Genomic DNA, 16,580 nt, shown 5'->3' with positions numbered 1-16,580 from the left:
GTGGAACATTTTCCAAATTTTTTGTACATAATTTTTTTAAGTGGTCGTTTTTAAGTCCTTTCCTGTAATGATTAATTAACAGTTTTATTACTTACTTAAAAGGGGATAGGTCAATGAAAGTTATATTTGAATTATTTTTTCATTATATTCATTTATTCAGCTATTTTTTTACTAAATTCAGTTGTGTGGCATTTACCATGATTGTAATGAATGAATTAAATAATGAATATAATTAAATAACCTTGATATCTGAGTGTTTTTTATTTCAATTCTTTCAGAGTTATTTAATAGAATAATATTAATCTTTTAGAGTCCGTAACCTACAAAAACCTTAGAGATGGACTGCAGGATGAAGATCAACAGAATAGATGCATCTTTCCCATAAAAAAGGATGGTGCACGTGCTTGTTTGTTTGTTTGATTCATGCTCTCACATTTTTATTTTAGTTGCTATTGGCTTACAGCAGACCACATGGTGTGCTGGATGGCTGCATGCAGTGCATAAACAATTCATCCATTCTAATGATCTATACTTCTTTATACGAACGATTTATCTAAAATTATATTTGTGTTTTGGGAATAAAAAGGAAATGCCGTAATAAAAAGGGAATCCGACAAGGATGTTTCCTGTCCCCGTTACTTTTTGATCTTTACATAGAACTAGCAGTTAATGATTGCTAAGCTTGGCTGTATTTTATTGTAAACATACATGTCTGGAATCCACTCCAGCTATTGCTCGATCTGAATATGTGCTAGGCTCCTCCATCAATATTTCATTGTTTATTGATAGTGATAAATTGCTGTAAATTGTCATTAAGCAATATCTTATCTTATTTTTTGAGGAAGGTTTGTTTTTACATATCACGTTGAACCGAGTAATATTTTTTAATTATACAGGTTTTATGTTTCAATGAAATACAGTTTTTTTAAATTACAGTATTGTTATAAAAAATGAAGAAAGTTAATAATGTTTCTGAAACAGTTTACATGTTGCTGTTCGGTTAAGTTCAAATTCGTTACAAGATAATTCTAATTACCTTACTGAAAAGTACTTTTTTTTAATTTATTCTTGGGGGTTCAAACAAGCAACAGTTAGATATTCTGAGTGTGGGCTTGAAATGTATGATGGTAGATTGGACTATTTATGAAATATTTTTGGGTCATCAAAATTGTTACTTTGATCTACAATTATCAGTAGAATAGGAGACTTAAATTGTGAAACAAATGAGAATATGTTCTAGGAAAGTCCATACACAGTTATTAGATGGAATATATCTGTAAATGAAAAATTGTTTTATGTATTCTGTATTTGATTGCAGCCCTGTGACACTAATGCCACCTATTTTTGAAATGTAAAACAATATTGTTCACAGTTTATAAAATTGAACTAGTGTATTGTGATCTGCTTGTAAAACAGGATTTGTGATTGTACGTATTTTAATTTTGCTGTTAATCATCAGGAAACCTGAAAAATTTTTTTATATTTAACAGAGTTTGATGTTGTCCAAATGTTAACTTTGTCTTAAATAGCTTGTTTTGATATAGTAAAGAAGTTTGTGTGCGGGTATTTCATCGGTACAATCTATGTTTGGCTTGATGGATTTTCTTTGGATGTTAAATAACTGTTTTTAACATTAAATAATTAACTACATATAAGTGAATAAGTTTGTTATGATTATTTATTTTAAAATTTTTTTTGTCATTTTTCAGTGATGTCGATAAGCTGAAAGTTGCTCAGGGTGTAAGCGGATCAATTGTCGATAAAGGTTCCGTGTTGAGATTTCTTCCTTACTTACAGTGTGGATTGAGACATAGTTGTCAAGATATTGGTACAAGAAGTTTGTCTAACTTAAGGTATTTTGATAGTAAACAATAACAAATTTTACTTGTTGGCAATGAGCAGAAAGTACTTATCTTGCCTCCTTATTTGTCTTTTTAAAAAATTTATTTACTTTCCTGAAAAAAATTGATGATAATTTAAATTTAATTAAAATTAATTTAATTTAAATTTCTAATTGTTATTAACAACTAGATAAATAAATATATACAAATGCGATCTATAATTTTACACGGTACAGAGTTATTATATATTGTACGTATTCCATTCTTTTACAGCTTTATCAATTTATATTTTTACAGTTTTACATTTCACCAATAAATTATTTATTTTTTTTGTAATGTCAATTTAGTTATTAGAACTGTGCATCCCTCAGACCAGTAGACAGAAAACATAGTTTCTAGTTTAGATAGGCCTCCATAAGATTATGCCAAGAATGCACCGGCTGTATATATATCTTAGGATTCTCAGCACATGGTCTGTCCTATATCTACGAATCTAAGAAGAGAAAAAGATATTTAAAACGATGGAAAAGATTGATCAGTGATTTTGTGTTTTGAGCTTAATCCTAAAAAAAGATAGTAGTTCTGTAGTGGCAGAACCAACTTATTAATTTTGCAAAGGATTCTGTTTTTAGCTTTCTTTAATTACTTTTAAATAAGCACAAAAATTTGTAAAAACCAGCCTCTTGGAACTGAGAAAGTGTAGTAGATAAAATTTGCTAATATGTAGACTAAAAATTTATTTTTAGAGTCAATTTAAAGAAGTATAATGTAGAAATATAGAAAAATATACAGCCTTTAAGTGCTTACTTTCCTAAGATTTTATAATGTGCTTCATAAAAAATAAATAAATGATAATTCATTATAAAAGGAGAAGTCGTAGTGTTATGATCGTATGTTAATAGAGTAGACATTCTTTTGCTAACAACTTGCTTCTTTTATTTCTGAAAACTATATGTTTTGATAGTACCATTTACTGTTATTATCAGGGCAGATGCACTGTTGTCCATCTTAGATGTATATATTAAGTTGTAAGTATGAGTCATTCTCACTTTTACCAATATTTAGAAAATGTTAATACCATATCACTAAATTCATCTAAGGTAATTGTAATGTGTTTTTCTTTAAATATCTGTCTCACATTTTTATTAATAAAAAAGCTGGCAAAACTATTTCTGCTTTACACATTATTTCAGATATACCATATGGTTTTTAAATTAATGATTTAAAATGTAATATTTAGAGTGCAATTAAAAAAAAAGTTCAGTAAAAAAATTTGGGTTCAATATGATACTTTTGATAAATGATTTTTTTTTTTACCTAAAAACTTATACAAAATTAAAAATATAATTGACAAAAAAGTTGAAAGTTGTTGGTAAAAAATTTAAATCCAGTTTATCCCCTTGACATTAGGGGTGTTCTTATTATCAAAATTGTACTGTATTTAGAATAATTGGTAAAAACAAGAGTAAAATTTTTAGTAAAAAATTTGGGTCCCATTTGATGCTCTTGCTGTATAGCTACCTCATATATAATATTTTCAATAACAGCCACAACTTGAAAAACAAATAATGGTTTCAGAGGTTATACAGAAGTTTATTAAATTCTGAGGCCAAGTCTTATGGGGAACCACTTTTTTTTATAAAAAAGTTCTCAAGTCATCTGCAATAATACTAGATAAGTTCGATTTCAATATTGTAAATTAAAGTTTAGAAAAGTTGACATTTAAATACAAGTCTTGTTCAGCCCACTTGATTTTATAGGGTTTAAAAGTTTATTTATCAGAGAAATTATTTACTACAATAAGTTAGCCTGATTTAATTTGAAATTGAATAAGAATGGCGTCAGTCGCTTCGTTTCTAACATATCAGATGATTCAGTATGTTTTAGTAGAATCAGGATAGTGTATATTGTAGAGTTGGATGATAATATTTAGAATTAAAACACTTTGGAAATACCTTATTACTTGTATTTGAAAATGAAACATTTCCAGATTTTCTTTATTTTCACTAGTAGAACACGTTCTGAAATTCTTTCTGTTTCTTCACTAAATATCCTGTATGTATTTTCTTGATATAATGGTGTATCTGTTGTTTTCAGAGCAATGATGTATAGCGGAGAGTTAAGATTTGAGAGAAGAACAATGTCAGCGCAGTCTGAGGGTAATGTTCATGGACTGTTTTCATATGAAAAGAGATTGTTTTAATGAATGGTATGTTTTACTTCAATAAATGTATAATAATATTTTTTTACTTGATATCGCCACATAAGCTTCATAAAGCTTGTGTGTGGGATATGGAAATTGAATTTTGTTAAAGTCTAATTTATTAATATTTTTATTGCAATATAATGGCAGTGTCAAAAAAGGATGTTACCCTTTGTTTGACGATGTTAACTTATTACAAAAATATTAATGTTAATAAAATACTTAAATAACAATATTCAGATTACCTTTAATAACTTTACAATAGATGTTCAAAATGATTTCTTGTGTTCCTGTTGTAGGTTCATACATGTTTCAAAACATTTGCAGCCTCTTTTCATAATATTTGTTCAGTATTGTTAGAAATCTCACTTTCAATGTTAGCCTACAATTTGTCAAGTGTATGAGGATTGTTTTTAAAAACTACACTTTTTATATACCCCCAAAGGAAAACGTCTGCCATTGTAAGATCTGGGGATCGTAGAGACCACGACCCTTTTGATATCAAACAAAAAATTCATATAAATATCCATTTCATTAGCGGTATGACACGTTGCATTATCCTGCTGGAATCGACATTCTCGTTCCTTGTAAATCTAATGTGGCAATAAACCGTTTGATTAAGTTGAAATAAACCACGCTGCACCAAACACCAATTTTACTTGCGTATAATGTTCGTTTGTGAAACACGTTAGGATTTTCAGCACTCCATATTTGGCAGTTTTGGCTGTTAATGTAGCCATCCAAATGAAACCATGCCTCGTGAAATGAATCAACCTGAAATAAACAGTCCAAAATTTGAATACTATTGTTATCAACAAGAAAACTGACAATACGATAAACATTTTCTTTGGTCTACTTCTTTCAGTTTTTGAACAACACTAATGCTATAAGCATGCATGCAATTGTAATTTTTTGATAGCCCTGAAAGCTGTAGATAGTGAAAGCCTGGCTTGTGGAGATAACTTTGTTAGCAACTTTATGGATGAAACATTCTTTAACATCCTTCAGAACTTCTACTGTTAACAGTGACAGTCAACCTGTGCTTTTCCGATCACGTACACTCGCAGTCTCAAAAAATTTATTAAACAAACACAATATTCTTGACTTACTTAATAGGATCTGAAGAATAGGGAAATTTTATCCAAACTCATCTTTCACTCGTCGGTAAGATTTATACCCATAATAAGTCTCGATAATAAACACATATTCATCCTTGGTAAACGACATAGTTAACACGCAATAGAGACAAATTTTTACTGGTATAGCACTAGTAGATAAGAAGGACATTTCAATTGTTACAAGCTACTAACCTGGAGTACAGTTTTGCCAGCTGACATGTAGGGAGAAATAAAATTTACCTATGCATGACTTCTACCTTCTTAATTTTAGGATTGTATCCTTTTTGAAACACCCATTGGTTATTGGTATATGTAATTAATAGTGTTGCTTTCGGTTATTAATTTTACCAATATTACAGCAAAGTTGATTGTTATCGCAGGTTGTTATGCATTAAACTAAACATATTTTATAATGAAACTTATCTACATTAAAAACAAAAATTTCACAAAAAAAGAATCTCTGAACAGTTGTAAAGGAGGAACATTTTTATGCAATCCAGACTCCTCGTTAAGAATTCTTCTGCTTTATAGAAGTACTTTTTTGTTGTTCACTAAACATTTATTTAAGACTTTTTTTGTGTTAAACCATTTGACTATTTTGATACATTTTATTCATTATTACTGTTTTAGCAAACTGTCCTAGCCTCAACCTACCTCTTACATTCTACATCCTGAATTATCTGTTTCATATATTTTAATAACATGTGTGTCTTATGTTATTGCTTTAACTTTTCTAAATTTTTTTCAAGAATCAATCTTATTAAATCTAGTTCTGTTAATATACTAGAAACATTTGATATTTTTTCAGAATAACTATGAAAACAATTTTTTTTTAATAAAACTATAAAATACATATTTTTCTAATAGTCTCCTATAGCTTTAGTGTTCTTATTCCGGCTTTTTAGAAAAATATGATTTATTGAAATTTATAAAACATCATTTGTTTGATGCAAATCTTTTTCCAACAAGCCATTTTTTAACATTTGAAAATAATAAGAAAAAATCACACATTGCAAAATCTGGAAAATATGGGGAATGGAACCAGTTCTTAATGTAATTTTCACTTGGTTGCTATTGTATAAGCTACTGTGTTTTCATAACAAAAAAAGCATTGTTTCTTTATCAAATATTTTGCTTTTATTCATTATTCAGTCGATCTAATAATGCTGCATGTTCTCTGATTGTTTTTTTTCAAGATAATTGATTAGTATTTGTGTTGCACATCCTTAAAAAAAAAAAAAATTGCTATAATCTTTTCAGCCTTCTTTATAGCACTCTTACCAGGATTTTCCCATTATTTTGACTATTCGTTCATTTTTGATAGGTACCGATGAATTTGTATTTCATTGTTGGTTATGAGCTAACACAAAAAATTTAAAATTTTCAACATTTATTAGAAGTAGCCATGTAATTATACTTTTGATTGATTGTAAGAAGGTTTAGTTAGTACATCTTGTGATTATGCAACCGCATTTGTATTTACTAAACAAAAAAATTTATTTCATCTGTGCAGAGTCACCAGAAATATTGTTGAGTTTTCTCCTGATATCTTGAACATTAGGCCTTTTCAAAAACAAATATTTAATTCACTGTATTGTTTTTTTTACCCCCATTAATTCACCGCAAAGCGTAAACCTGGTACGTGAGAATATGGAATAGGATTTTTGTAGCATATAAAAAATGCTTGGGTTTGAATCCAGAAACTTCTGGATGAAAGGTGAGAACTACCTCTCTTCCATGGAGGTGGTGTTAATTTGAAAAGGAAAAGAATTTGTTTACTTCAAATGGTTGTAACAAGTAAACTAACTGATGGAATGTCATGAGTTGTCGGCGAAAATCATATAACGGTTAGTTCTAGTTATTAGCAGTGCCAGTGTTGCAGTTTTGGATAAATATAAAATGTTCTTCACGTGACCCATCAGCATTGATCTTTTTAAAATTTGGTATCTAGGTCCTCTCTCTTCATTCTAGTTAGTTTAAAACCACTTAATCTTTTTTTGTCATCAATCCATGTCTTACAAGACTTAATAATTTTTGTTTTTGTAGCTTCCCTGTTTGTCTTTGCTTCATTACCTTTTTACATTTAACACAAAAACAAAACAAAAAAATATGTATTCAAAATGCAAACAGGATATATTCAGCTCTAACAAGTGTTACTTACACTCATTAGCCACATGGACTGAATGTTTGTGATCTTCATTACTAACAAAGAAAGAACTACTTGAACCTCAGGTGCTTTACGTGTGTTACATCTGTAAGAAACACTGGTGTAATATAAAATTACAAGTTAATGTGTAACTTTTGATTAGATACTGTTTATTATATATTTTGCCTCCATTTAGTACAAGAAAAGAATTCAACAATGAAAAATAATTGAGAAAAAATATGTATTAAATTTAATTACACTAAAATATAAACAATTTCTTGAAAAAGCTAAATATAACAAACAATCTGCAGTACAAAAAAATTGACCTTTGTGTCAAGTGCTAAATTATAGTAACAAATCATTTATAAATTTTCATAGTTAATGCAATAAAAAAAATCCCATTCAGCACACCAGAAGGCAGAAGTAGATTTCACCAGTGCTAAGTAGAGGATAAAAAATATTTCTACCTTAAAGTTATGAACAACTTAAAATTTACTCAATATGACAATGTTTGCATGTGAAAAAACGTTTCACATGTTTAGAATACAACAAGCCCCATATTCTTACAATTCCAGCAACATTTTGGTTATCCCTTACCATAAGGGTTGGTCATATCAAAACTTTTTTCAGATAAAAGTTTAGTTAAGGTAATGTTTAGAGGGCTAACGACCACTTTAAACCGATTTGATATTTTGTGTATTAAGGGTGGTATGATTTTTTTTGTCTTTGAAACTCCATTTTTTCCATCCCCTGGGTCAATGGTTGGTGATATCAAAAAACTTATATAAGTTTTAGGCTCGTATCCAAAGAATAGTAGGAACTTTAATGAATTCAATATTTTAGTTAATAAGAAAGTTAAAGCAATATTTTGTTTTTTCATAAAAGCCCCCTATTCCCCCCCCCCCAGGTCTAATTTTGCCCATTAATGAACTTGACTGAGATTTTGGATTGTTATATTTTATGTATAAATTTGAAAGTGATGGTACAAAATTATGGCAGTTACCGTGTCCACAAGAAAGTGAAATGTATATATAGATAATAGATATAAATGTATATGTATAAGCCTTTGAACTGATGATGGTTTTGGATCTGGGGGGATGTGAAAGATATGAAGATGCGAAGATATGTCAAAATTTTCCGGAAGTCGAATCATGGAACCCATTACAATAGGTAGCTTTCTTATAAAATTTACCTAACATCGGAGACCAAGAGTTTGAGCACAGCATGTAGAAGGAAGAAACCACCTTTCTTTGCAGTTTTATGAGGTTAGCAGCAAATTGTAGAATTAAACCAGTCAGTTTTAATGTAACGTAAATTAACAATTGATGAAATGTATAGATATGCATTCTAAAAATTTTTGTTTAACTAGTTATTGTTTTTTAGTTCATTATTTATGTATAACTATTTTTACTTTGTGTAAATTTACAGAGCCACTACATTACTTAAATCACTCCATGTTTAAATGTAATTACGTTACAGTCAATTCTTGATAACTGAAAATCCTTGATAATGTGAATTTTTTTTCATTTCCCTTGAAAACCTGTCTTATGTAAAAAAGTTATTGGGGGTAATTATATGTCTATAAGTTATAAATTATCAAACGATTACTTCTATAATTTGATAAACCAAATCTAAATCTCAGAGTTCTTGCCATGGAGTCACATGACATAGAAACACTTGAATCCCTATTCCAGTAAACAAGTATATTGTGACTTGTTGATTTCTGTTGCCAGTTGTCAGTGTAGCATGTTCTTACGTATGCGTTATCATTATCCTCGTGTTTGGCTTGTTAACTTTTTACAACAATTGTAGTGTAGTGTACAGCTTATTTTCAGTTGAATACAGTGGAAAGATTGCTAAAAAAAAGGTGAACAGTTTAACTATCGGATATAAATTCAAAATTAACCTAACTTGAAAGAAGACCTTGATTAAAGAATTTATGTAAGTAGATGAGGATGTAGAGCAATCACAGGAACATTAAATGATAGAAAGCATCATCATTACAATGATGATTGCATCATTAAATAATGATAGAAATGGTGCTTCAGATGAAGATGATGAAGTTTTGGAAAAAATATAAATTTGATTGTTAAAGTCACTAAAGGTGCTACAAAAATTTTTCACATTTTCTTAGGAAAATTTATGAAGTTCCCAACAGTTTTTGCTGTTGTTTCTATTGAGAACATGATACTCACATGATGTCAGTAACCAAAAGTAAAGTAAAATTATAAACCTTTTACAAGTCAGTAATGTACATTACTTTTTTTATTTCAGTTTACCTTAACTTACATATGGATAATGACATTTTCACACAGTAATATTTATTAATAAATATTTAAAGTGGTTTTATAATCATTTAATGTACATTAGAGTGCAGTACGTATAGATTTTTAATTGCTATAAGAAAATATAGTATAACACAAAATACTTTACCTCTGTATCACAAAATAATTTATAAACTCTGTTAAAAGTAGGAAAATTTAATTAATTTCAAGTTCTCTTGGGATTAGAGTTATCGATAGTAGACTAATTTTTCTTTCCTTTTTTTCTTTCTAGTTTATCACAGTGATTGGAAGGTACAAAGGGAACATCTACAGTGTAATTATTATCTTATTTAAAGTACTATCAAATAACTATATTTTATATCTTTTAATTAATTTTTATATTTTATGAAGTAAAATGTGTCAAACTGTAGGTTAATTTATTTTATTTTTCCATTTGAGATTTGTAATGATTTATCATGAATTTTATTTAATATTGATAATTATTATATGAATAACTGTAATAAAGCATTAAGTATTATGTATTAATAATAGCATTAGAAAATATAGCATAAGAAGATTATATGTGAAAAAGAAGAGAAGCGTAAATTTATTATTATGAATAAAATGTAATTGAAAATTGAAATGTTGTGTGTTTTAAATGATTTTATTTTACACTTTAATACCCCACTTATAATAGTCATATCTGAAACTACTAATGATAGAAGGTAATTACAAGGGTTGTTTTTTTTCAAGGTCTGATCGGTTGCGAAATAAAAACCCGTGCAAAAACCGGATGAACCTTTGCGCATACATGTTGCACAGCATCTCTAGTATGGATGGCCTTCAATCACGCCGCGTCACTTCGTTAAGTTGTGAACACACAGCTAGCATGTAAACGTGTCTGCAACAATAGCATCTTCCGCCAAGTGTGAAGTGCGTGCGGTAATTCGATTTCTTCAGGCTGAGGGATGTAATGCGGCTGAAATTCATCGACGAATAAGTGATGTGTACGGTGAAACTTCAATGAGTGACAGCAAAGTGCGACAATGGTGCAGGAACTTTATAGCAGGACGTACAGATTTTAATGATGCAGGCGGTCAGGGAAGGAAGCGAGTGTCAACTGATGATCTCGTTGAGCAAGTGGATGAGGCGGTTCAAGAAAATTGTTGGTTCACAATTTTTGTATTGAGCGATTCGTTTCCTGAAATTTCAAGGTCAGCTCTCTACACCATTGTGAGTGAGAGACTTCAGTACCGCAAACTGTGTGCAAGATGGGTTCCCAAGATGCTGTCTGACCATCACAAAACAATGAGAATGGACGCCTCCCTAACGTTTCTCCAGTGCTACTGCAATGAAGGAGAAGATATTTTGAATAAAATTGTCACAGAGGATGAGACATGGGTCCATTTTGAAACTGAAAAAACAAAAGAACAATCCAAACGGCAGATGCATTCACATTCTCCTAGTAAATTTTTTGTTATAAGAAGTTCAGGCGAACCATCTCCAACAGAAAGTGTATGGCTACTGTGTTCTGGGACCGGAATGGAGTTCTCTTGGTGGAATTCATAGAACGTGGCACAACCATAACTGCAGCCTCATACTGCGTGACTCTTCAACGTCTACGAAGGGCGATTCAGAATAAGCAGAGAGGAATGTTGTCATCAGGCATTGTCTTTCTCCATGACAATGCTCGACCGCACACTGCAGCTGTAACAAAGAAGCTCCTGTAGCGTTTTCGTTGGGAAGTGTTTGATCACCCACCATACAGCCCGGACTTGGCTCAATCCGATTTTCACCTCTTTTCTCACGTGAAACGCTAGCTAGGAGGACAACATTTTGGCACAGACATTGAGCTGCAGATCAGTGTAGAAACATCACTGAAAACACAGGCGGCTCCGTTCTATGACGAGGGTATTGGAAAGTTGGTACCTTGCTACTACAAATGTCAAAATTGGAGTGGCGACTACATAGACAAATAGTATAACTATGTAAGTACTTGTTACAAATAAAAAAAGTTTTATTTTTACTGTGGTTTTAATTTTATGACCGATTGGACCTTGAAAAAAAATAACCCTCATAAAATGAATGTCAGGATTTTATTTTTGCAGCTACTGCTTTACCAGAACACTATCCATTTAAGTAATATAAATTACTTTTTTATCTATCATGTAAGTGGTTTGTATTGTATGTGACAATGAAACCTTTTACATGGACTATGTTGTAGTAGGTTCTTTTGGTATCATGCTCGGTTCTAGCTACTGTTACAAACAAAAAAAAAACAGTAATGAATTGTATAACTTTCCTGACTATACCAGTTAAGCCATGCAATTCATGATTGAAAGCACTTTCTGGTTATGCCATATTCAATCATTTTAAGCTCTATTTGATCTCTATCATAAAGTAATTACTTTTTATTGAAAAACAACATTTTACAAAGTTCAAATGAATGCTTATGTTCTAGATACTTTGCTACTGTTACATTTTTGATTACATATTTTGAAAAAAAAATGGAATTTATTATGACAAATAAAAAATAGGACATTCATATAAAATATTAAACAAAAAAATTTTTGTTTAAATATTTTTGCTATGAATATTCAAAAAGCTCAAAAATGTGAACTTCAGTAGCTGGAAGAAAGAAAAGATATATTACAAAATATTAACCAAAATCGTTCAATTAAGCAGCTTCACATATTCTTTAACATTATTTAAAAAAAAAACCATGTATTGTAATAAATTTTAATCTTTGAAGCCAAGATCCTCAACAAAATAAAGCAATAACAAATGTTTAACGTTAGACAATTTTGAAAAATATATTTTTGCCTTTTTGAAAATTTGGGGTTTATGCGTCAGGGGGCTTTTTTAATGATTAGAATATTCACCAAGTTTGGTTTTAAATAAATTAAAATCAAAATTGAAATTCTTTTAAATTGGAGCTACCCATAAACAGACGGAGGGATATTAAGTTATTGTAGCAAAAATTTTAAATAAACAAAGTTGCAATTTTCCAGGAAGGGGGTTAAAATTTTTGGCTAATTTTTTTTCAAGAAATACTGAAGAGTAAGGGCTACAAAAAATTAAGATTTTTCCATTTCAAATGCAATGGGTAACTTTGTGAGATAGATTTAAAGTAAAATTATTTTTTTAACTACAGACCATTAGAGTAGGTGGACAAAAGGTTTTCATAATGGTCTGAAGGTCTAACAATGTAGAAAATACAGATGCAAAACAAATCCTTTTCTGAAGCAAGATATAGGTAAAAAAAGAAAAAAAATGTATGCCAGTTTTTGGGGGATTTGTAATTTCATTTTGGCCAGAATACCCATTCCTTTTTGCAATTTTCACAAAAATTTAATACATATTTCCTCCTCTCCACGAAGGTGTAATACCTGTCTACCAAGTTTGAAAAAAGTTGTTCATCTGGAGTTGTAGATCCAAATACAGACCAATATACTATGTACATATGCACAAACGTCTGTTTGACAAAAAAATATATTTTGAACTTGGAATAAACATTATTTTGCAGATTATTTACAATTAAATATTTTTTTGTTAAAAAAAAAATACAGATTTTCTGAGATTTTTTTACTGATTGATATACTTTCCTGTGCCTTCTGATAAGAGGCCATACTGATGACTGAAATATGTAATCAGGTATTGAAGGTCTGAAAGATAATCTGGTAAATTCCATCAGAGATAGGAACAGAAGGGGTGGTGGGGCGACCAGGATCATCACAAGGCTTCTCTTACGGGTTCAAGCTGGACAAACCATGGGTTGTTAAGGATATCCTTTAAAAGTTGTTTTGCTTATGAGTGACTAAGCTTACTTTCTTATCTGACTGTTAACAGAGAGAATTTTCATTACCGAGCTCATTCAGTTAGAAATTTTTATCAGTATCATGAAAGACCTCTCTAATCAGCCAATTTGTTTCTGTTTAGATTATAACATTTTTACTTTTTTGAAAAAAAAATGAATAAATAAATAATCAATATGTGGAAATTTTTGGAAGCAATACTCACTGAATTTTGAAATCCAAGTGTCTGATTTTAATTGGTGGAATGCTATTGTGTAAAATGATTGGAAAGTTGAAAAGAAATATTTCTATACTAGATGATCATATTACGCATTGATAGTTTATCCATTCATCATCCTCCTCGCAATTTTTTGTCCTTTGCTAGTTAAAAACTGAAGTTTCAAATATTAACCAAAAATACTTTAGCTTCTAAACCTGCTGCTGCTATATGTCAAACAATGGGAAAAATATCATTGGAAATCACTTGCCAAATGATTTAGAACTTCAGAACTGCGTTTCAGAGATAAAGGTTGTATTCCATACTAATAAAGATTATGTAATAAAATTTGAATAATATTTACCACTGTTGTTTTCTTAACCTTTAAACCTTTCCTTGTTAACCAAAGCAGAGATCTCTCTCACCCCTATATATTAAATAATGTTTTAATAAAATTTATTATTAATTTTTTGTTATAAAATCATTTTTTCTTTCTTTATATGTATTATATGAAAATAATGTGTATACAACCAGTAACTTTGAAATGTAATGTTGGTTTTTGGGAATACCCTTTGAAAATAATTCTAAGAATCTAGTTCTTACCTTACCTTAATGCATTTTCTGCCTGCAACACCACATTATAATGGTCACGCACATCATTGGCGCAGAGTTAGTATAAATGTATAAATTCATTGTTATCTTTAATAAACTTATTTGCTAAAATGTGGAATATTTTTTTATAGCATCCAAACTTAAAAAATAAAGATTTTGAAAAAATTGTTTAAATGATAAAAATTTGGCTTTCATTATTAAAATTTTGTATTATTTTAGAGTATTTAATTTTAAAAATATTGGTAGATAACTTTTTAAATAATTTTGTGAATTATTTAAATAAGGATTAATTATAGAATTAGTTTTTAAAAAGCTAACAACACAGTTAAAGAACTTTCCTGTCACGCGGCTTTTTTCTAACACACAACTTAATTAAAAATATCATTTTATTTAAATATAATATTTTTGTTCAGTAGCTGTATGTCAGTGCTACACTAGTGTTCTTGTAGTGATGGGAATACTATTGATGTAGTACACCCTTAGCCACTAGTTTAAAGCATTTGTTGGGGTGGAGGGTGTAATTTTGGAAAAAAAATTTGCCTATATTATTATTTCTTAATTGTTAACAAATTTGCCTAAGAATAATAAGGTGAAATCTCGAGATAAAGCAAAGTCACCTGAGGGTGACTTTGCTTTACAACCTCACCCTCTTGACCTTTTAAGTTGAAAATTTTATGGGCATCAGTGCCCAATATACAGAAGTAATATGACCAAGTTTGGTCAAAATCAGACCAGTAGTTCTGGAGATATAATATGTGACACCGAACACACACATATACATGCTTGTATACAAACATTTGGAAAATTTCCATCCAGTTTTTTTGGGTCCCTTAGGTGTCAAAACATCAGGATATGGTGAAAACCAAATATGCCCAATTTGGATTGATCACAATACTTTCCCTTCTACTGCTGCAGTGCTAGACAGGAAAGTAAAAATAGCATGAAAGGAAGATGTCACATTGCAGTGTATTACTGTGTACTATACAGGTTTCATATCCTAAGGTTGATAACACCATAGATGTATGATTTAGTTTTCAGACCCCACAAATCATTTTTTAAGAAAATTCAACAATGAAAAATGTTAAAAAACTAGCATTAATAAAAAAAATTCTTCATGTTGTAGTTGACTTTTTCATTTTAGCGTGAACAGATAAAAAAAAGAACCAGAAAAAAACTAGTCCATCATTGTTTTACTAGTACGATTAAGAAAAGGTTTTAATTTACACTATCTGTTGCAGACAAAATAGCTGTTGCTAATGTGGGTCAAAGCATTTGGGAAAAAGACAATGAAAACAGTTTATTTTTGATATCGTACTTTTATGTTCATAAAACAGTAAGGAAGTTAAACAGATATGTAAACGATATAAAATAAATTGAATCTTTACTTTATTTCATTTATTTTATTATCTTTTTATACAGATGTCCCAGAAGGTGTTGGTCAAACCTAAGGGACTGATTCAAATCGTCAAAATAAACAAAAAGGTTGCATACAAACAAATCCAACCTCATTTTCTCTTTGTTCGCCATTTTTTTATGTTTTAAATAATATCTTAAGAAAGGACTGAGATATTGTAATGAAATTTGGTGTACAATTTATTAACAGCCTCTTCTACAAAATAAAAAATTTTGAAAATTCCAAAATAGCATTATAGCTTTGTATATACCAACCTTTTATTAAATACAATTTTAAGCCTTGACACCTCATTTATTCAAAACATTTGGGATATCCCTGAAATTACTTGAAAAAATTATGCGGTTTAACAATTTTGTGGCTGTATTTGGTTCATGAATTGAATTGGAAATAATTTCTATTATTAATAGTAATAGAATACACAAAGTTGTTAGATGTATAATTTTTGCAACTTTTAACAGTTTAACAATTTCAACTGTGTATCAGCCAATTTGAGCAAATCCTTACAAACATACCTATCTGAAGTCTTGTAACAAATTAATTTTTTTTTTTAGGGTTCCCTTAAAAAATGAATATGTTTTTGACATATGAAAATGGGATGCCAGATTATATTTGGCACCCATAAATCATGTAAACCAATATTTAAAAAAATTAAAAAACTTTTAACTTATGCTTGCATTTTTATTTATGAATGACAGTGACGCAGATTTTGTTATAAAGAACAAGCATATTCTTACCATATAAAAATATTCATTTCAATTAAATCAGGCAACTGAACTGTTTTTTTGTGTCTTAACATAATATATGAGAAATGGCCTTATTATATTTCCATTGCCATTTTTAATACATTACCAGACTGTTTAAAAAATGTTTCCTATCAATTTATTTAAAAAACAATTTAGAAGATTTTCTTTTACAGAAACTGTTAGTGAATTTTTAAATAATATAATTAAAAAATTAACACTACTATATAA

General features: G+C 29.6%; 1 protein-coding gene across 2 annotated transcripts in view; it reads left to right on the top strand.

Moving 5' to 3' along the window:
* ras (Inosine-5'-monophosphate dehydrogenase ras) overlaps positions 1-10,215 on the top strand; it is a 62,315-nt gene extending 52,100 nt beyond the window's left edge. For both annotated transcript variants that reach the window (XM_075379641.1, XM_075379642.1), the window contains 3 exons: positions 1,710-1,853; positions 3,939-4,050; positions 9,865-10,215. In XM_075379641.1, the coding sequence (XP_075235756.1) occupies positions 1,710-1,853; positions 3,939-4,044 (250 nt within the window). In that variant the 3' untranslated portion in view covers positions 4,045-4,050; positions 9,865-10,215. The remainder of the gene's footprint in view (positions 1-1,709; positions 1,854-3,938; positions 4,051-9,864) is intronic.
* Positions 10,216-16,580: the final 6,365 nt, after the last annotated feature.

Source organism: Lycorma delicatula, chromosome 12, assembly GCF_047948215.1.
Source record: "Lycorma delicatula isolate Av1 chromosome 12, ASM4794821v1, whole genome shotgun sequence".
NCBI lineage: Eukaryota > Metazoa > Arthropoda > Insecta > Hemiptera > Fulgoridae > Lycorma > Lycorma delicatula.
This window is presented reverse-complemented; position numbering and strand designations above follow the sequence as displayed.